General features: G+C 39.8%; 1 protein-coding gene across 2 annotated transcripts in view; it reads right to left on the bottom strand.

Moving 5' to 3' along the window:
* The window catches only part of sptbn4a (spectrin, beta, non-erythrocytic 4a), a 40,687-nt gene extending 28,340 nt beyond the window's left edge, over positions 1-12,347 (bottom strand). Inside the window, exons 1-2 of one of the 2 annotated variants that reach the window (XM_020631223.3) lie at positions 11,679-12,347; positions 11,308-11,462 (exon numbers count right to left, since the gene is read on the bottom strand). In XM_020631223.3, coding sequence (XP_020486879.1) covers positions 11,308-11,430 — 123 coding nt within the window. In that variant the 5' untranslated portion in view covers positions 11,431-11,462; positions 11,679-12,347. Of the gene's footprint in view, positions 1-11,307; positions 11,535-11,678 lie in introns of those variants that run through there. The other variant, XM_020631222.2, reaches the window with a different exon arrangement.
* Positions 12,348-23,063: the final 10,716 nt, after the last annotated feature.

The following is a 23,063-nucleotide window of genomic DNA, read 5'->3' as shown; positions in this document are numbered from 1 at the left end:
TGGGATGTTTTAATGGCTTCCACATATGAATCATGCTATCATGCCAGGGTTGAGTTGCCAAATTCTGCAGGTTTTCAGTTAATGCTGATGCAGCAAAGAAATAGTGGGTGGGACCAAAGGGCTGGTTTAATACAACCGGCACAAACAACAATGTACTCACACCTACTGCCTGCATACAAGTAACACTATGCGACTAATGCAAACACATTTAACCCAGTGGAGAACCAGGATATATTTTGACACTGAGTTCACGTCCACATTCATATCTAGCCAATCAAAGAGTCAAAATGCTACAATTACCAACTGTCATGGAGATACCATGAGGACCCTTCAGCCCAAATCAAAACCAATGAACCTAAGTGGATGGGACATCACTAACACTCTCTCCCCTTTCTTACAGCTGCTTCATAGGCTACAAATACTTCAGAATTACTTTAAATTATTTTTTATTTGATGACTGAAGTCATTGATTTCAAACCTGTGCTACTTGTACCGCTTATTTAACAAAAGCTTCACTCGGTGGTTAAGAAGAGCCGAGCATAGAAGCCTAACAATGCACTCCAAGTGTCTAAAGTCTTCAATCCACCAACATTTCATTTATATTCATTTTGTTACAGAAACAATAATTCCTTGTTAGAATCACAATGATGCTGCTGAATTCAAAAACAAAAACAGGCAGTTATTTCTAATATTATAACAGGTGATCGAGGTCTATCATTGTTCAGGCTCTTGCCCTGGTGGTCACTTATTGGTGTTATCCATCCAACTCCCCACTATGGTGTTTTATCAACGGAAATTAATTTGGTAAAATGGATGATTATCACATGAATAAATAAGGGGGAGAAGTTGCTGTTTAAAAAGTGGATACTGGATAAAATGCAGAAATTCCTGTTGTGAACTGAGTTGATTCTGACAGCTAGACTCCCTGACGCCCTGCAGATTGGTAGATTAAAAAAGAGTGAAGAAGAAAAAAAAATCTAGTTTTTGGCATGGAAAGATTATAAACGACCGTATTATCATCAATAATCTCACTTTTTAATCCTGCTTTTTATTCCAGCATGCTTGGTGCATGCATACAGCTGAAGAGCTGGAGTCTGGACCGTTGCAGGCTGTACTTTGGAAACTTGGTTTGTTACATAGTAATGCATTGTAAGAAAATCTTTGGAAAGCTATTGAAATCCATTTTGTCATTACATTTTCATGAGCTGCAAACAAAAAGTAAGGGAATAGGGGAATCTCATCATTGTTTAAGACAATGTCGTTAATGTCTTTACTTTTTTTTTATTAAAATGTGATGCATGGGGTGCATGTAACACTTACAGTATGTTGACATGTTCTATTGTCATCAAGAGAGATATATGTCAGCAATTAAATCCTGTTTTAATAAAGCAACCACATGTTATATTAAAAATCAAACTTCTGGGTCCTTTAATAGCAGGAAGGAAATGTATTTATCTACATTTTGCAACAGTAAGCTTCCATCACCAAATCTGATTGGACGAGAGGTATTTCATGCGTACTGTTATGCAGTAAAACATCACTGGGACTTCTCACTAACACTTCAGCCGGGTGTTCTGGACATTGCTGAGACTGAGACTGCAAACAGTCTGCATCTTGAATGATCAAGCTGGTATCTCTGAATTTGGCCTGCAGATAATATTGTTTAACGATGGTATTAGAAATGTGGCCATGTGGTCACATCGCAGGACATGCAAAGTCAAGCAGATGACAAGGAACACGTCATGCTGCTACTTTTCGTCATTTGATGCAAAAATAAAAAAATGCCAGTTTCCTGTTTTCCATGATTCCACGTCTGATGTCATATCTGTGCACTTCATCAGAACATGGAGTGAACTGACCGTCTTGCAAGCAGCGTCTGTATGTCAAATGACTAAACATAGTACACTGCTGCTGTCACACATAATGTCGGCGTGAAAATTGAGGCAGGGGCTCTGTTACATGAGCTTGATTTTGAGCAGGTTTATCCCGTTATCGGTGGCACTTGTTGTTTCGGCACAGATAACATATGAGGTCCAGTCATTGAGCTGATGTGCTGCAGCAGTTTGCTTTTAGTGGCGCTGACGCATGTATAGTAAAGTGTAGGGTGAGTCAAAAGATAGTGGGAGATAGTGAGCATTCATTACAAAAAAAGTCAGGCTGATTAAATATATGAAATTAGAATGCAGTCAGATAATGCTGATTACATGTTAGTTACACATATTTATTAGGACATTCTACTTCAACATTTGCCGATTTTCTACTGTATTTAAAAATGATGTGGTTGCTGGATTCAGTAAACAACCCAAGACTGAATTTATAAATTGAAATTATTCCTAAATCAGCTGACTTTTTTGTGCCATAGTTTCTTTTATTTAGGAACTTTATTGTCCAAAAGTTAAAGCCGTCTTCTGTTTCACCATATCATTAAAACAAAACAAGTCTTATTAATTAGGGCAAAAAATGAGAAAATGAATTTGAGTTTGAATGCAGGACTTATTTTAAGCCACATTGTTTTTCAAAAACTATTAAAAAATGTGTTAAAGATTCCCATCACACTTTCTCCGTTAATATGAATGTGGCAGTACTTAATAACACTCTTGTTAGCATCAATCATCTTAAAACGCAGATATTCAGTTGAGTCATTTCAGCTATTCAATAGTCCCTTTTTTTAACTGTAACACTTTAACAAAATGCACCACAAACTTCTTGCCATTTACACCTGTTTTCTTTCTTCTGTGGCATGCCAAAACCATGTAATTTACTAACGAGTAAATCATAGATTAAAAGGCATAAATGCATTTTCGTTAATTTAAGATTCTATGAGGAGTTTACAGAAAATTGTTGATTATAAGTGAATGGGTTCATTTGTTTGTGGTTAAAGTCCAGATTGTTACACATTAGGGTTTAAAATAAATGGAAGAATTTGGCTAGTTGGACAACTAAGAAATAGTTTGCAAACTGTTCACAAGCAAGCTCAGGTAAGCCGGCTACCTGTAATTTAGCTGTGCAGCACGATAAGATATTGGCTAATGGTTAGCTAACCAATTAAGAAAAGGAAAAAGGTCTGCACACTCTTCAGCTCCCAATGGGCAATTCTTTTTTAACAGTTCCCATCTTCAAGAATTCACAAATTATCAATCAACATTTTCCAGACTTCTGGAAATACTTGTTCAAGGTCACTAGGGACATTACGTTAGCTTATAACAATTGATCTACAGAACAACCTTATCTTATCTCATAAAACCAAAGAAAGGGAAGGAAGATGTTAATCCTATATTTGTCCTGATATTGCTTATTATCTAGCTAAACCCCATGTAAACCCAATCATTCATCATATTAAATTTGTTAGAATCCTTGAACAGGTTAGCTGGTTCAGTATTTAACAAGCTAGACTTTTAACATTTACACTGGAAATAATTGTGCTAAATTTACCCTTAGCTAGCCAGCAATAATTTAGATAGACTGCATGGATAGGGCATCTAGACCATTCACTAATCAGGTAGGCATGGGAGTACGAATGAGTAAGATGACATTACCCACTCAAGACAGCTACATAAGCTAGCCAAGATGTTTCTCTGTTAGCAAGAAAGCTAGCATTAGCTGACAAGACAGTAACAAAGTCAGTCCTGGAATCAAATGCAGACGTTGACCCCACTGTTTCCCAGACATCTGTCACACAAAATATCACTTGAGCAGGTCATTTTGTAGGCTAGATGAGTAAACATATCCACTCAGATCATATTTTTCCATACACACTGTTAGTGACCATGATGCTAAGTTGTAACAAAAACTATGCAGCAGGAACCCCTCACTGTCCTAACTGATCAAGTAATTTTGAAAAGTGAGCTAGCAAATTTACCAGCCAGATCAAAACCTGAATCTGAAGGAATTAGCTGAGTCGAGAGACGTTTTTGCAAAAAGATGACGCAATAGTTTAATCTCCAACTGATGTTTCCCCTAAATTTTGACCCGTTAGTTATATTACTGCTTAGCCAAATGGACATGGTTAGAAACACACTTTAGTGTTATGTGTTGGATTTATTTGTAGAAGTCAGCAGAGAGGCTGTAGAAAGGTAAGGCTTTGGGAATGCTTATTTTTGGATTTTATTTGGAGTCCATTACGTAGAAATCAACTAACTACATTTTGAAGTACTTGAAAAAGACATGTAAGGTTTCCTATAAGTTACCTATTAATAATTGGAACAATAATGTGATGAATATAAATATTTGAAGAAATGTACATATACTGTATATGTAGACACCTATGAGGAAATAAAATACAAACTAATAACATCATCTTTCTTCATCTGAGAAATAGACATCTCTGTTCTCTTTCTGTACTCTAAATCTTTGTTTCTCTTAAAATGAAATAGTTATCATATGTATGTACATCCTCTGCATGTCAGCTCAGTCCCATGATCTGCGTGTTTACAAAGCTTTGACCCCGAGCCCATGCTAAGGCTTGGCACAAGGTCAGCTGTGAGTCCTCTCACTGTAACAGAGAAGCTCCCACAGATCCCCCATGTACAGAGCCGGCTGGAGCAGTGGCGGCTTCATGTGCTGAGTTAGTACTGAGAGAGAACAGAGGTGAGGGGCAGAGACGGGAACCCTTCCAAAAGGACGCCGAGTTCTCCGATCAGGGCAGGACGCGGCGTCATCTCTTCTCTCTGTCTCTCAGGTAACAACAGAGAGAATGATGGGGGTAGATTATGTGACGTTAGCAGAGATGTGAAGACATTATGGTCTGTGTAACTGTCTGTGCCGGTCTTTGTACAACAAAACTTTCAAAATGATACCAATCAGGACAAGAGAGAAAACCTCTATGGAGCAGCCATCTTCTGCCCTCAGCCGCAATCCTTTCAGTTGATCTGTCCGGTATTTAGCATGAAGGTTTATACAAATATGATGATGATTCAGAAGTAAAGCAGTATCCTATTTTGGTTTAGTTTCATTTCAAGTTGAATGCATCATGCAAAAATGAGAAAGGTCACCTGATAGGCAGAATATAACTGTGTTCTTTTAAATCTTGTGTAATGTAAGTTAAAGTAGTTAACATTCAAGCCATCTCCAAAGCTGTCCACACAATGATGATCAAGCCTGTCACTGTTATAAATCTCTCTGTATTTTCAATATAAGTAATCACGTTTTTTAAAATTTGCTGCATGTGGTAGATATGGGGTGTTAGGGTTAGTATAAAGTATAAAGATAGACAGCATGACAGTCCCTGAAAGTGAAGCCAAAACATTTCAAATACAACTTTGTGACAAGCTGCAATATGGGTCATAAAACCTGCCTTTCCATGTTTACAGATGGGTCATGGGTCAGCCCATAAAAATCACAGCAAATACATTTTTGAAAAACATACATTATTATCGTCATTATACTTATCTTGCTGATTAATGTTCAATGTTCATTTGTCCGTTAAGTTTAGGATCAATCAGTTGTTTAATGAAAAAAGGGGTTTAAGGCCATGATTGACAGCTCTGTTGACGAATGATGCTTCTGCAGCTAAAGCACACAGGTTTTGCTTAATAAATAATTAATTAGCGATGACATGTTAGAAGACTTTGATGGTTGAGTAACCATGGCAATGAAGTAGACATAACAGTGGTGGCAAAAAACAAAGAAGCATCAAAATAAATCTTGTGATGCTCCCATTGTACATATTTTATATTATTATAATAAAAAAATAGTTATCAAGGGTTAGTAACAGATTCTAAGAAAGCAAACAATCAATGACCCATTACTTTGTGTGGCTTCTTGTTGTAAAACCCTAAAAAAGAGACGTGACTGAGGTTGGAAACGATTGAGCTGTTGCTGCTCCTAGACAGGTTGGTTCTTAAAAGTTAATGTTCCTCACCAATGATTTTTATTTTGTTGGAAGTTTCTTCATATTTTTGTAACTATTTTGTAACTTTGTTAGCCTTGGGTCTTCGGCGTTAAGTCAGCATGGTAGCTAGCATTCTTCAAGGTTTTCCAAAACCATCTTGAAGATTACTGCTACATTTGCTTGTATCATCTGAACGCTATATGTCAGAGTAACATATTGTTCAGTGACCCCAAATTCCCACATACTCCACGCCCGCCGCTGTCCGTCAGCACCAAGGTTTTGCTCCGTCGGACGGCGCGCAACTTGCCCCACTGGATCTGTTTTTGGAACGTGAGCGCAGAGGAGCGCAGCCATGATCAACTGTACGCACATCACAGAAGAACTACAAGATCACGTGGGACTAAAGAGAAAGCGTCCAAACAACATTTTGCTTTTGTCTTGTCCTGTTTTGATGTAATGTTGATAAAGTGATGAAAAATACGATCACAAGTCCGTACATTGTGTTTTATTTTGAAATTGACCGGATGCTCTGTGCGTTTCCTTGTCTGACTTCCTGTTTGGGTTGTCATAGTCTGTCCAGCTTGATGCAAACCTGCAGCATACTCCGGAGAAAATAGACTTGCAGCAGTATTTGAAACGGAGCAGAGCGCAGTGGCGCTGGTGGCACGCTCCGGAGACGAACCGCGACACTCGCCGTGGAATCACAATGATTGACTAGAGTAGCAATTAACTACAGAGTAGTTTGAGGTGCTGGGGACTGGGGGTTAAGGCTACTTGTTATGAGTTTAATTAGATAAAAAAACGTGTAAACATGGGTACCATAGTGTAACTGCATGATTGAATTTAACATATTTAGTCTTTTACATCAATGGTTAAGAAGTCAGGATGATTTTATAATTTCCCTGCTTTATCTTAACAGTGCAGGATATTTTTACTAAATAAAAGCTGGTTATTCTTCACTGACAGGGCTCAGGACATGTTCAGACAAATCTTTTTTCCAGGTACACTGTAGTTGCCAAATGAAATGACTATGCTGTTGAATATAGTTATTAATTTAAGTCAATAAAAAATTGTTCCTGTTGTTGAAAGGATTAAGTATACACCCTGTCACATCACTCATTATATTGACATTATAAAATCATGTGTGCTGAGCAGACCATATTTAATACCTCATATTCACATAAAGGACATTTTGCTTTGTTCTCATTGTGTCCATGAGTCTGTTCAGTGATCGTCTGTCCAAGTTTTTTATTTTATTTTCACAGACGTTAGGGATAATATCTCAGCGGGATGTCAACAACAGGACTTACAAGATTCCTTTTTTAAACAAGTCATTCACAATAACAGAGACTACATACAGTAATACTTGGGCTGCCCCTTACAGCTTTAACTTTTATAAATCTTGGTCTTTTTTTAAATGTGCATTGTTTATGAAATGTCAATGCAAAACATGTAGTCTCAAAGTAGATCTGTCACTTTAATTTAAAACCTAATATTCGTATGTGAGAGGAAATTGTCATAGATGACACATGGCCAGTTCAGATTCAAATGTTAGCACCATTAAGACAGATTATTAGTAATACCTTTGGTAATACGATGCCTTTTAATCGATCTGTAAGCTGATTTTTGAGTGTAGAAGTTACTTATGACTATGAGTGTAGTAGTCACTACATCAAAGCGTCAAGAAACAGTGTATGGAAATATTTTGAGTTCAAAACAATAGATGGTTATGTAACTATCAAGGAATTCAATGTGTGTTGTACATTTCATTGAACCTGAGTTTTGGAAAACCTTTTTTGTGAGCCTAACAGTCCAAACCCCATGAATAATGTTGGCTAGTAATGATGTAAAACAAATAGTTTTTGCATTTGAACCACACAAAAAAATAAGACTTTGGCCTGGGTAATGAATACCATTTTTTAAAAGCAGAAACATTTTTTGTCAACTTACTTATCAATTAATTGCCAATTGTTCAATTAATCTGTGCATAATGGCGACTTGCAAAGGAAGGCTGAAGCATATTTGACAATCCAAACCGTAATTATTTCAGTTAATGGGTTAATCGTTGGCTATGTGTGATTGTGTTTAAAGTGTATGTGCTGGACTACATTAAAGGCCTGATTCAGGATACGTGAGTTGAAAAGACGCTGTCTAACTCACTTTGTCTGATGCAAAAAACAAGAACAAGCTGTATGGATCAGGAGAACTTTTGGTGAATTAGATGTTGTGACAGGGCAGATAGTGGAAGCAAATGATACAAATTTTTTTGTAAAATGGTAAATGGACTTGTAAAGCGCTTTTATAGTCTTTAGACTACTCAAAGCGCTTTTACACTGCAGGTCACACCTACACATTCACACACTGATGGCAGTTTGTAAAGTGACCATCAGAAGTAACTAATCCCATTCATACACATGCATATGCTGCCGCCAAAGCAGTGGGAGCAATTCAGGGTTAAATGTCTTGCCCAAGGACACATCGGACATGTGGCTGCAGGAGCTGGGGATCAAACCCCCAACCTTGAGAGACGACCGACTCTACCAACTGAGCCACACCTGCCCCAATTGTACAATCCATTCACAGTGAATCAGGCCCTTAATCTTTTACAGTTTTTTTCACGCTATGTTGCTGCTTTTGATTTCTTGCTTTCTACTAGTTTGTGTGACATTGTAAAAACAACATCCTCGGTGACATATTAAACTGGCAATATTCAAACAGACATAAAATCCTGCTTCATTCAGCTAGAGAACATTTGATGAGTAAACCTGAAAACTTTAAAAACCCCATCAAAGCAAAAAAGGCCATCAGTTAAATGCTCATATTGACTGGCATCCACAAAGCATCTTTTACTTGATTTACATTTTAACTTAATAACATTGAAGTGTATTGTGGACACCAGGAGGGTCTGGATTACAGCTGGACAACCTTAATGCAATACTAGACAATCACCATGACTTACAAGGGCTTCCTCATGAGGTCATATCCTGTAGTAGTAGAGCTTGTCTTCCAGGGCCACAGTTATAATTAGTTACAATGCTATCTAATGAATATTTAATCATTCTGTATATACTACACAAAATAATGTGTAAAAATCTATACAGTCCAATGTATTGTAATAGGTCATTAATAATTAAAAACCCTCAAAATGTCAACATCACCTCTCAGGAAGATTTTATCTGAGCTGTTTATCGAGGTCACAGTCTGAGGAATCTCAACAAATCTGCGATTATTCAGCTTCTCTTCTTTTTAAAATGTGTTCAGCTTGTGATGTATTTCAGTCACACTGTTGCTGTGTGGGCGGCGTGTACACATATACATTTAAGTTGGAATAAGAAAAGTGAGACTTAAATGAACGATGGCATTGCTGACGAACTCTTTGCACCTGATGGAAAAGACAAAAAGAGCAGGTCCCCTTACTCTTTGTTATATTATATCATTGTGCATCAATAGATTTAACCTGCTGCAGCGTTTGGCCTCTGAAATGCATCAAAGGAACATAGCAACCTGCCTTATTTTCTAACAAGTTATTAAAAATATATCTGAAATGGTTGAATTGTTTGAATCCAGCAGCAGAAACTGTTGCTGTCTGACATTTGGCTAACGTTCACATGATGCTCGAGGGCTCAATGCTAAAGATCACTTCCTGGTTCTACCACATTACAGTTCTTTCTCTCCACCCCTCATTCTGAATCAATTACTCTCTATACTGATATAATATCGGTTCATACCTAAAGATTAAAATTGCAATATGCAAATATCACAAAAATGTTACCAAGACATTGTTTTATTTATTCGGTACAACTTCAAATCTTTCTACAATTAACGACAAGCTAATATCTATGAACAGATATCTGGTTATGAATGCACAATCTGTAGGTGAGGAAGCCGACTGGTTTCCATTTTATAGCTTGAGAAGTATTATTAACTTCAGTTTCATGGATCTTTGGTCGTATGCAAGAAAACCAGATATGTGTGAAGGAAAAAATAGGCCTAAAGCGTCTTCTATCATCAGGTAACTAAAAAGCACTTTTTTAAATCTAAAAACACAAGTACGTATCCATCCATGTAAATGTCATCTCTTCTCATTATCTCAAATAAAGTTTTTCAAAGTCTTGGATACTTTTTTTGAGGTTGGTTAAAAAACGGACGTTGAAGACAGAGAGCACAGTGGGTGACCAAAGTGTTGACACATCTTCACAGTTCAAACAGTATGCAGGAGCTTTCTTGCAATTTTTGGAATTAAAAACAAAGAAGTGACCCGACATCCAGAGTCTATTTTGTTAAGGCATCGGCACAGGTGTTCATGTTGTTTGATTCCTACTAGAATGGTATCAATCATAAAAACTCTATCTCAAGCATTGCTCTTCCTTGATGTCACTCTGAATATAAATGATCTGTCTATTCAAAATTATGACTTGGGCCCAGATGTCCTTTTGTTGTTGATAATGGCTCCATCGGATACCTCATATGTAGTCACCCAAAAAGGATTGTCAACAGACATTAGCTGATAGATTTAGAGACTGGTAACACAAAAGTAAAAACATTTCTTATTAAATTAGAAATTCAGAGCAACACACTTGCACTTGCAAAATGGATTTTTAATAATTCATTGATTTGTTTGTTACCAAGTCCAGTCATTTTTCAAAGATTGTTCAACAATTTCTCGCCTAATGCACATCTCTGAGGTAAAAGCAGAGGTAACTGTTGATGCAACCTTCACTCAAATAACAGTTAAACACACTCACATCTCATATTCTCTGCATGTCCTCATAATCAGCATCTTCATGTGACTGAGCTGACACACATTTCACGGACAGCTGCGGTGTATCTGTGACTTAAAGCGACCATATGCCCCGGCACTATTAGCAGAAATGGAGTCTTCAAAGGCTAATTTACATCTGAAGAGCCCACCTCAGCTCCACTGAGGCAGAGGGCACCGAGAACATACAGAGTGGACAGGATGTTGCTCCGTCAGGGAAGCAAAGCATGATGGGAATGCAGAGATGAAAAAGAGAACCCTGAGAGAGAATGTTTTCATGACATGAAGTGATCAGCTGTGTGTGCTCCAGCAGATACCATTTTATAAACAATGAAGTAAAGGGCCTTCACTGCTGCAGCGTGTCCTCTATATGATTCACTGTAACCTCCATATCTGAGCGGTGAAATTCAGACGGTTTAACCTCAAATCGGAGCAAACGACCACGGGGATCTCGCCACCTGTGAGTCTGATACAACACAGCCGGTGTAGCATCATAACCTTGAGACTGTAATTCAGGATGTCCCCAGGCCAGGTGATGAAACACAGCTGAGTGATGACACATCTCACACTTTCACCTCCTCACCACACCCCTCCATCTACACTGTTTCTCATGTCATGTGCTCTACCCTGGCATGGTACCCCCCCCCCCCCCCCGACTCACCTGACCCGCTTCCCCCCCCCCTCCATCATCATGCCCCATGGTCACCCCTCCACTCACCTGTTCTATCTTGGCCAGCCATTCCTTATTGCGGGCCAGTTCTGCCATAAAGGCCTGGTGCTTCAGCCACTTCCTGTGTAGCTTCTGAGCCTCATCCCGCGCCGTGTCTCGGGCCATCAGCATCTTCTCTTCCACCCGCTGTCCCAATCACTCAGCTAGGGGAGACAAAAATAGCCACCATCAGGAGCTCCAACGCTCGAGCCGGCCCTTCTTCCCCCCCCCTTCACCCCCCCCCCCACAGGACGTCCTGCCTGCCTCGACGCAAGAGCCGCCCGCTCTGCTCTGCAGGGGCCTGGGTACCTGTGCTGTCACCACCCACCCCAGCCCCCACCAGACACCCTTTTCTGGAGGAAAAAAATCAAGATAAGCACCTCAGCAGCAATGGTAGCAATGGAAGCACTCAAGCCCTTCCTTTGGGTCGCCCCTGGGTCCTCATGCCCTACCACTTCACGGGTCTTTGGTCTTGCGGTCCTGATGCTGCAGTGCCTGCTAGCCAGTCTCAGAGAAGGCAAACACAAGCAGCCAAATAGAGGAAATACGCCAATGACAACAGTGGGAGAGAATTCACACACATCCAAGATTCCTCGCAGGTTTTTAGCTCCAAATGTCGATGTTACAATCCAGCCATCGGAGGAGAAGATGTAGCTTTAGCCTCAGCAGAAATCTTTCAGCTGGGGCAAACCTGACCATCCAGCACTCGCCAGTCCCGGTCAATCTGTAGTCCTGTCTAATGATGCTGTAGACAGGAGGAGGAGGAAGAGTTAGAGTGGGAGGAGCAGGGTGAACGGGATGCAGAGGCAGTGCAGAGGAGGCCAGAGAACATAAGCTATCTGCTCTTGAAATGCATCCTTCCCATGGCTGCAAAAACGATGCACGCTGCTCGTGAGATGGCAACACTATTTTCTCCCCTCACTTCCCCTTCCTCGTGTCCCCGAACAGCTCAGCCGCGGTTGGTGCATGCTGCTGCAGTCCTTGCCTCTCAGCTACGCTCCTGTGTGTGTGCGTGAGTGAGTGTGTGTGTGTATGTGTGAGTGTGTGTGCAATCACAATCAGCACTGCAGTGCCGGAGCAGAGAGGGGAGAGAGAGAGGGAGTGAGAAGGAAAAGGAGGGGGGGAGAGACAGCAAGAGGAGGAGAGAGGGAGAGGAAATAGAGAAAGGGGGGAGCGCCAGAGCAAAAAAAAAAAAAAAAACAGAAGAAGGGGAGAGTGAGTCAAAAGAGGGAAAAGATGATGTTGGTGGGGGGGTTAGTGAAACAGAGAAAGGAAGAGAGAGCCTGCGTCATCCCTCAGTGTCACCAGGGACATTTCTCTGCACTAGAAATGACTGCACTCGGAGCGGGAGCAGGATTTGGGAAGGAGGGGGGGAGGTGTCGTTTTAAAAACAGCTGAATGAGAGGGAAGGAGAACGCATGCACATACGGTCCACGGTGCAGCTGACTGATTCGCATCGCTCTCCCTCTTTAGGGGGATGGCATGTGTCTCTCCTGCTGCAAATATGTCTCACAGAGGATGCATGAATTTAACTAGTTCACTGTCTAATTCTGCTCCGTTAGATCTGATTAATACAATTCAATTTGATGATCAACATTTTGGTCTGAGTTCAGTGTGAATTTTGAGTCTGCATTTGTGCTGCAGCATCAGAAACATTTCTTATTTATATACTGTTCTGTAAAAATACCGATTTTTATTAGATTGAGTCATAGTAGCATCAAGGTGATTAAAGTTTTATGAGACAAAGGCTGAAGTGGAGAGCAGCCCCTAAAACACCAAGTTTGTTGTTCAAGCTGTTTTTGGTAGTTTCTTTCTATTTCTGTGTTCAGCTCAGACACTGAAAGACTTTCTCTTCATTTTTTTGAACTAACAAATCCGATACCTTTACAATATTTTACATTAAACTAAACAGCACACTCTGTGGAAATAACATCAGGGTTTGAATTACCATAATGCTTATATTTTACTTTTATTTGACACTCATTTTCTCAGATTGTTTCACCTTATGCAGTATTTTCAGGCTAACAACCTAAGTCATTGGGCTGGGAATCTTTGGGTGTCTCACGATTCGATTCAGAATCGCTTTTCGATTCAAAAATGTTCTGGATTAATGGATCTATTGATTCAATGTCTATTTTTGAATTACTACTCTTCAGGGATTTCTTGTTGCTCTATTTGTCATTCTACTGAGTTAAAGAGCTAGCCTTAGCACTTAGCAGGGAGTGACTGATAAGCCAAAAAAAGAGACGATTTTTGGAGGTTATAAATCGATTTAAAAACTCAGAAAATAAGTCCACTAAGGCCGATTTATGTGCTGGCAGATCCTGCAATCAAAACCAATGCAGTTCAGCTTTTTCAGCTGTTAGCATTCAGAGTGTGAAAACGCCATCAGCGATAGCTGTTTTCAGTCGCTGCACTCACAGCCATCTCAGTTGAAAAAAAGTTTAATTTCTGGATGCGGGACACGGTACTAAATGACACTTCTCCCTCACAGACCCAAACATACTCCATCTGTTGTTGAATTTTTCTGTCGGATGAGCTGGTGTCTGGTGACTTAGTATGTGGTAAACCTGTAACCCTATAAAGTGGATTGACAGCATTGCACGGGTTGATTATAACTGAAATCTAAGTGGCGCGCTGGGTAATATGGCGATTATAAATAGCAAAAAGGGGGGTAATTTGTTTCAAAATGTTAAAGCCATAATGTTCAAATCCTCCAGGGGCAGCGTCTACATATTGAGACAAAATAACAGTATGCGATCCAATGCGAGATTCGCAGTATGCCAAAAATAACCTGATGTGATCTGACAGTACGCATGAGACCACGTCCCTCCCGTACTGTTTCTTACAATGCAAGGCGCCGGGTCAGAGATCTAAATGATGGAGAGCAACAGCCATCGTAACAGGAGAAATAATCACAATGAGACCAAACCACACAAAGATCACAACAATGATCTTTTTTAATTCTCAAAATCATAAAAATCAAAGAGAATCACTTGTCAGCTTTCTGACCGACAGTGGATGCAAAATTTGCAGCGTTTGCTGTCAGCTGGGCTGTTGTCTACTTCCAAGACCGGAAACCATCTTAGCAGGTCCTGGCATACTGAAGAATAACCACGTTGTTGAACGCAGTATGCAGTACATACTACATAATCCGTTCGATAGAAGTATGCAGCCATACACTATATGATGTTGTGGCTGATGGTAATAATAATAACACTTTATTAGTATAGCAATTTTCTATACAAGTAAGTGCTGTAAGTGAGAGACAATTGGGGCAATGGGACAATGCGGCAGCAGTATCTCAGTCTGTAGGGTCTTGGGTTGGGAATTGGAGGGTTGCCGGTTCAAGTCCCAGCATGGACCAAGCACGGAAATTGGCCTGGTAGCTGGAGAGGTGCCAGATCACTTCCTGAGCACTGCTGAGGTGCCCTTGAGCAAGGCACCAAACCCCAAAACTGCTCTGGAGTGCTCCCTGTGTTCAGCCCCCTCACTCTGAAACCTCTTCATTAATGCATGTCCATAGGATCCTGTTTGCATATGTCTGTGTATTTCAGCCTATTTTTGTGTTCATGTTCATTAGACAGAGTGTAAAATTTAATTTGCCCTCGCGGGATTAATAAAGATAAATTAAATTAAATTAAAGCAACAGTCAGAGAGTAAACAAGCAGACAAAATATCAGACTAATAAAATGAAAATAAGAACAATTAACAAAATCACAGGGTAAATGGCATGAAGGAGTGAGTGGGCGCGTCTTTTCAGGTTGATATGTTGACATACTTAAGGTTAAGTACGGTGGCCGGTAGGGGTCAAACGCTCAGCAACTGATGAAACGACATACGCTGCACATTCAAAAGCAAATGCAAACAACCACAACAAATGCAAAGACACAAACGCGCTGCAAAGACACAAACGCGCTGTAAATAGGCAAAACAACTGCATAAGCATCAAACGCGCTGCAAGTACAGAAACGAAACTTAAGTCAAAACACACACAACCAGAAAACAACTGCAAACACAGAAACGCTGCAAGTTAATCCTTAAACGGAAGTGCTCCTGGCCTGTAGGGGCGCCGTGGAACTGTTTATTTACTAGAGAGAGTAAGAGAGACAGCTAGGATCAGAAAGTTATGTTTAGACAGGGAAGTTGTATCGTTGAAAGACACAGGATAACTTCAATGTTACTGAAACGCAGAGATTAAAGCGAGTCCGACCTGGATTTTGACATCGGGAGCCGAGTGTGGCTGTTGCCCCGGAATGCCTGGAGCTAGTGCTAGCTCTGGGGCTATGAGCTCCAGCTGCAATTCATCCCTCTGCACCCCTTTCCCAGCCTGACACTTGGTGCTTTCGCCATCCCCTGTGTCCGGGTTGAACTCGCTACTCATCTCTTTGCTACAGTTTAACACTTCACCCACGGAGAGCCGTCTGCCCCGGGCCTGACAAGTTCAAAATCCTGGCAGACGGAAGTCCCGTAGCCTACTCAAGCCGGGCAACGGTGCCGGTAGCCGGGCAGCCAACTTAGCAAAGCTACTGCTCAACAAGTCCTCATTTCTCAAAGTTGCGTTTTTCCCCCCTAAATGTTATAAAGTCGTGTTTGCCTACAATAGAAAGTGGTGGCTTCCACCACCTTAAAAGACGGTGGTGTGTCCTCAATTTTCAAAATCTTGCTCTGCAGCTGCCGACGCTCACCATGTTATTGCAATTCATTTTTCAGAGTACCGATGTGAATCTTGACATCTTTGAATCGATTTATCACAATGTTACGTGCAGTTTGGAGATGAAATAAGTCTGCGCCATCGTTAAATCAGGAAGTCAGTTACAAGTCTTTTAAAGACTTCTCCTTATGTTTTAAAAAATATGACTTTAAAAAAAAAACAAGACCCCAAAGAATATTTCTTTGCTGTAGGCAGTATGGTCCTCGCTGAGGAAGATGTAAGAGATCATCTTAAACACATTAGAGAGGCTCCTGGTCCAGATCAAATTTGTGGACAAACTACGACACTGAAGCTTACTGACCAGCTTAGCAGCTTAGCAGGGTCCTCCACCTTATCTTCCAGATACTGGACTGTAACTTTATTCCTTCTGTGTTCCACAGTGGTACATATCTCAAAGATCACTAGTCCTACCACACAGAGAGGTGTGGAGGATGTTAAACTTTGTATCCAGAATAAACTTTCAGAATGGACCCAAGCTTTAGTTCGGGTCTTGTTTGCTGAGTTTTCATCAGCTTTTAATAATATGCAGCCTCATCTTTTAACAGACAGAAAGAGCTGAGGTTTTTTAACTTTCTCATCAGTTTTGCTGTGGATTATGGACTTCCTGATTGACAGAACACACTTGTCAGATCCCCTAACCATTTCCACCAGCTCGCCACAAGGGTGCGTCCTTTCCTCCCTCCTCTTCATCATGCACTCAGGAGGGCTGCTACCAGGTTACATCAGAGCCCAGAACATATAATCTGTCTTCTTATCACTAACTGCTGACTACGGGATGCCATTAAAAGTCAGACATAGCTTCCTGAGGTTGACCTGCTAAACTCAGTGCAGCCACAGGAATACGTTCTCAGAAAACTAAGTAAAAAACAGTCTTGAAATTCATTTTGAACTTGTTCTTGAGCCTGCAGAGTTGCAGGGAAATGACTATTATCAAAAACGTTTGTGTGGGCGAATCCAAAGGATGGGTTTCTTTTTAGGTTCATAATAGCAATGTTGATATATTTGTTATGCAAGATTTGAAAAAAAAAAAAAAAATCACATTATCACATTATATTATAATCTTTTGTTGTCACATTATTTGCAGATTGGTTGATGTCAGCCCATTCTGATATAGCATCGTGGCATCCTTCATTTTGCTTTTTATATTGAGGAATTTAAATAGAATATTTTATGAAATACATTTTTTGGCAAATAAATTAAGGAGCTTGATACCACTGGATAGTTTTTTGAGAATTGATAAACCATTAATAAAATATTATTGTTTTACTGTACATGTAGGTTTGCAAAAAGTAAAAAATAACTACAATGTCTATTAAATGCCAGTTTATGGCATTAGCTCAGTCTGTAGGGATTTGGGTCGCTGGTTCAAGTGTCGGTTGGGGGACCAAATCTGGACATTGGTCCAGTAGCTGGAGAGGTGCCAGTTCACTTCCTGAGCCCTGCCGAGGTGCCCTTGAGCAAGGCACCGACACCCCCTGCCCCAACCAGCCCCCTCACCCTGACATCCCTCCATTATGTCCATAGGATCCTGTTTGTGCATGTGTGTGTAGTATGTCTCAATTTCAGAGTGTAAAGTGGAGAGCACAGAACGCAGGACTTCATCCCTTTTTTCTTCAGAAAAAAGTTATTTTTTAAGATAGTTGCAAAGACTTGTCACAGGGGCCGTTTTTCTCTGATGTCACAGTCAGAGTGGGCTGAGGCTCAGTAGCTGTTACCATTATGTTGTATAGTTCAGTTTCAGGCAGCAAATCACATCATAGTTTCTGCTATAAAATCGCTCATTTTCTTCCAGGATTAACAAATTAGTCCGCCAACCCTGTTGAAAAACATATTTAGTTTAAAGAGAATTGATAGTTTTACTTTCCACTATAGACTCCAGAATGATAGTCTGAATTTGACGAGCATGGTCCTGTTTTTTTTATTGTGACATGTAATCACCAAATCGTGAATATAAACCTAATCAGAATAATAATGCATTAAAAATGTACTCACTGTCATCCTAAGATTCATGCTGCTGTCATGGCTAACAGAAATAACCATCATGTTATACATACACTTTGGTTAAATACAGCTGCTTCTGATGTAAAGATGTGTTTGTGATGCTTGGTCGTCTCTTTTCATCTAACAATTACTTTAAAATAGGGTCTACTTACTTTACTTTATATAAGTTCATATCAGCTACATGCATTAAACATGCATGGAGTACGTCACTTCCTGTACAAGCTTTATCTTTTTAACAGGAAGCAAACACAGTCCACTAGCACCACCTACAGGGCAGAGTCTGCATTTTCTCAACACACTTGGTCAGGACTTTTCAACATTTTCTGGTCACTTTTTTTTAACTTCTCTAGACGTGACTAATAAAACTTTTGCCCATTGGTTCATTACATGTTGTATTCTACATTGATTAAGTCCAAGAAGGGTTATAGATAAGGATTATACATAAGGGTTATAAGGGTTGATATAATTTATTAATCCTGAGTGAACCTCAACTCTGTTATTGTGAGTCACGCTTCACACACATAGGCTCAGAAGGGAAGTTTGACATTACTCAGGAAGTGAACTGGCACCTAACCAGCAACCAGACTAACTTCATACTTGGACCTTACTGGGACTTGAACCAGCCTCCCTCCAGTTTCCAACTGAAGTCCTGACAGACTGAGATACTACTGCCCTCCATGGTTTCAGCCTTGATCCCTAACTCTCTATGTACACGACTTTACCAATAAATACTAAACTGATATGCACAAACCACAATAATGCAGTGAAAGTGTTTGCTATTTAACTTGAAAAAAAAGAAGAGTTATTCCCCCCCCCCCCCCCCCCTTCTGTGTCAGATGCCCAGGAGGCCTTGACCAGGCAGCAGATGCTCTGGGGTAGACGGAGCTCCCCCAACCTTCAGCGAGGTGATCTGGCACTACTGCCACCTGACGTCCCAGATACCCAGCCTCCACCATCGGACTGTGTCGTCCCCACAACCACCCCCGTCCTCATTCATGCACGGCCTGCTCTGACCTCCACCTCAGCGGCAAGGAAGTGTGGACGACACTAATACAAAGGAGAAATCCTTCCTGCATATTATGCTCTTTTGTAAAGGTCTCAAGATAACATTTGTTGGCGCTATACAGATAATGATTGATTGAAGTGTTATTTCACATTCACACCACATTCACACACTGATGGCAGATGCTGATATGTTAAGTGTACATCCATCCAGTATTAACTATTATCACATTCATGTGTTTTCACACGTCCCTGTCACAGCAGCAGGAGCAATTCAGGGTTCAGTGTCCTGTCCAAGGTCACATCAGCATGTCGCTGCAGCCTTGGTCTTTTTTTTAATCTAAATGGAAGTATAATTTACAAAAAGAACTTCATGCTGCCTCCAAAAGAAATAAAAAAAACATTTCCTAATACTGTGCTTCGACGTCAGAGTTTCTGTTGATTTTAAGATTTATTAGAAGCAATATTACCCTCTCAGATTCAAAGCTTTGAGATGGAAGAATATAAAAACAGTACTGAGATCAAGTGCTGGATTGATAATCTAGCAAACAGGGAATTTTCCTGGTGGGCAGACGAACGTAGAGCAACATCTTGAGTATGAGGAGAGTTAGACCATAGCCTGGATGTGTATGGTATTATAATATCAGATAAATTAGGGTTAGGGTTCCCTTTAAGAAGATCCATGAAGAAGCTGTTTAATACGTTCTTTCTGTTGCTCTTCTATAGGGGTGTCAATCAGTATCTCACAATTCAATTAGATTTCAATCATTGGGGTCACAATTTGATTAAAATCAATTTTTTTTTTACTCAAACCGATTCACCATACATGCTAAGGATGGTGTTTTCAGCCAGTTGTAAGAGGGCATCTGAGGCCAAAAATGACAGTGGCTTTTTTTTCCCACAGTCCAGTCCAGCTGAGATCACACTCCTTTTAAAACTCTGTAATCAGAGGTACAGCAGTCCTTTGTAGCTGACCTTAGTTTCAAAAAGAGTTTTCAGATTCAGGTTTTTGGCTAAGAAGGTTAACGCATACAAGAAATGTGTCTTAGTGTATGGGGGCAAAGAAAAGAACAGAAAAGTAATTGAGAGAGAAGACAAACTTCAATACATTTGCAGATTAATAATTCTTTACAATTTATTTTATTTTATAGTACTAGACTCTAAAAAAAGCATCTTCTTAATTAACTGAATTTAAGACTCTGTAGACTGTGTGTGCAGCAGTTTGTCCACTAGAGGACAGCCTCTCCACAATTATTTTTTGCCTTGACAGCTGAATTTCACTAAGATAACAGATATCAATAGGAATTCTCCTTAAATATCTAAATCCTGTTATTAAGAGGCTCCAATTTATGAAACTAAAGAATGAGTTGAGTCTTTCCTGGGTTAAGCACTTCTATTATAACAGTGGGATACAACATTTTCTAGCACATAACAATACAAAATGCAGATAGTAATTATTTCATAACAAAGCAGATGACGACTCTTTGGTTTAAAAAAGTACACAGATTTGTGCAGTAAATCAATAAATTGCTGTAATATATTATTCATATAGAGTAGAGCCTGTGGTACTCCACAAATTACAGTATTGGATATGCTATTAAGGTCTGACGAGCAGTTTCCTGTAATAACTTAAATGGAAAGTTATTATTGGGTTGAACAGATGACAGATTTATCTCTTTAGAGCAGTTAAACAAGATTCACAACGCTGCAGTGTGTGTTTCAAAATACAACATTTAATAGAACATGAAGTAAGAGGGCTCTTGTGAAGTGTTTTCAAGATAAAATCCTGTTTATTAAATTCAGGACTTGTGATCCAAAGAGTTCCATTTCTGTTCATTTGAATCATACCGGGTTAGTGCTAATAACGTGTTAGTGTTCTCGAGCAAGGTCACATGTCCTCCTTGGCAGATCCAATGGTTTACCTCACCGCTTCCTCGACCGTCCACAGTCTCTTGAGGTCAGGGCTCGCCATCACTGAATCACCTCCAGATTTGATTAGAGGTCCATTGAACACAAAAACTAACCTATGCAAAAAGTGCAGGATAACAAGTCATATCATTTAGATTGTGAGACACTCTGATATCTAAGTTACACTTAATATTTTATTTAATAAAATCTCTGACAGGTGACAAGAAACTTTTAATGGATTCTTGTTCTGCACATCCCTGACTGTAGTCATGAGAATTGTCAGCAGATTTTACTGTAGAATCTTTGCGACAATTTAAAGTAAATTCTGCTCAAATTGCATTCAGACACTTTGATAATTGAGTAATTTTGATTATTTTATTTTTTAAATCTGACAGGTGACATAAAACTCTCAATGGATTCTTGGTCCTGATGTCCCTGACTGTACCCCTGAGGATTCTCAGCAGATTTTACTGTATAGTTTTTACGATAATTAAAGTTAAATTCTATTCAAATTGCATAGAGACGCTTTGATATTTTAGTCATTGTAGATTGTGATTTATTTTGATAACTCATCTCTTTTGATTTTATAAAGGATAAGCGTGATTCACAATAAGGCGTGTAGCTGACCTGATTGACCGGCGAGCTCAATGTAACAGTTTGTCAAGGGCCTTAAAACCCACCTCAGCTCCAGCTCTCAGCCTGTCGTTAGGTTGACCCAAAGTTAATTTTTCAGCACTTTTAGCACTGGAGACCGCCATTGATGGGACTCCAGCGCCTGCTGCAGTAACCGATGGCTGATGTCACTCAGTCTATGGTCTTCGTGATTACACTCTTGTTGTCATATTATGTACAGAGACCCAACATGGATCCCACATGAGCCCAGCACCTTCCAACATTTTGAAACAGTTTCAATAAAAACTTAATTTTAAGAGCAGAAATATTTAGAGGAACCAGACTCATATTGAACAGCCGTCTGCTGAGACTCTGCATGGGCTTGGAAAGTGGGAGAGAGGGAGAGACAGAAAACTAACTACAGGTAAAGTAACCTGAACCTGCAGGACAGAGATGGTTAGAGACAAATAATCAGAGCAATAACAACAACAACAACATAATATAGACAAATGGCTACAATGCCAATAATAATAGTAACAATATGTATAATATAAGCATTATTTTAAAAGTCACTTTGGTCATTCACACTGACTTCATGTATAACAGTACAAACAGGAGAATTGATAAGTGGCAGCAAATTATGTTTTAAAATTTAAAGGAGAACCTGATTTGGTTTAGCAATGTAGGGAGGGAGAACATCATTAAATCAGAAAAACTTAAAAATATATTCATGTTTAAAATCTTAACTTAAGAAAGAAATGTATGAAATAAAGAAAACCAATAAACTCTGTACTTAAAGGCATGGTTGTTAATTTACAAAAACTAGCATGATTTTGAAAGTAACATTCCCTCAGTGCCCCGTCTGCACCAACCCCCCCTCCCCTCTGTGCTCCCTCTAAAGCCACGGCCCTCACTTACATGCACGAGCGCCGTTGCTCCAGAAGCGGACCTCATGCTTGCGTTGAGTAGAAACTATGTCGTCTCATGTCTCATTCAGCGGTAAGTAAGTAAACACTAAAATGCATCAAAATACATGTGAAAAAAAACGGGACTATTTTACAACAACGGCCAACGATAAACTCACAGTATAAACTCGGTCATCGGTGACGAGTGTGAGCTAGTGCTCACAAGAGGTAGAGAATGAGCAGGGAGGCTGTGATTGGTTCATCAGATTGGTACCTCGTGGCAGACATTGGTCAACATTTTTACATTCTTACAACTGATACAAATGACGGATTTTCTTTGTTCCTTTTTCAGAGAACATGAGTTATTAATTTCTGTCAGGACCTAAAGACAATTTCAACCAACATCTTAAAAAAAATGAATCTGGAGGAAATGACCAACCCTGCCTTCAACAATAAAAAGCCCAACCAACCCAAGACTTAGCAGTACCCTTTCAGTCCAACCCCTACCCCTATTCTGATTTTTTTGTATTTTATTTTAATTCAATGAAACCTCACACGACTCCCCAAAACAGACACATACACTCACTCTCAAATCAACACATTATTATTATCAAAGACAGAGC

Source organism: Labrus bergylta, chromosome 14 (genome assembly GCF_963930695.1).
Source record: "Labrus bergylta chromosome 14, fLabBer1.1, whole genome shotgun sequence".
NCBI lineage: Eukaryota > Metazoa > Chordata > Actinopteri > Labriformes > Labridae > Labrus > Labrus bergylta.
Note: the sequence above shows the minus strand (reverse complement) of the source record. Positions and strands in the feature narration are given on the sequence as shown.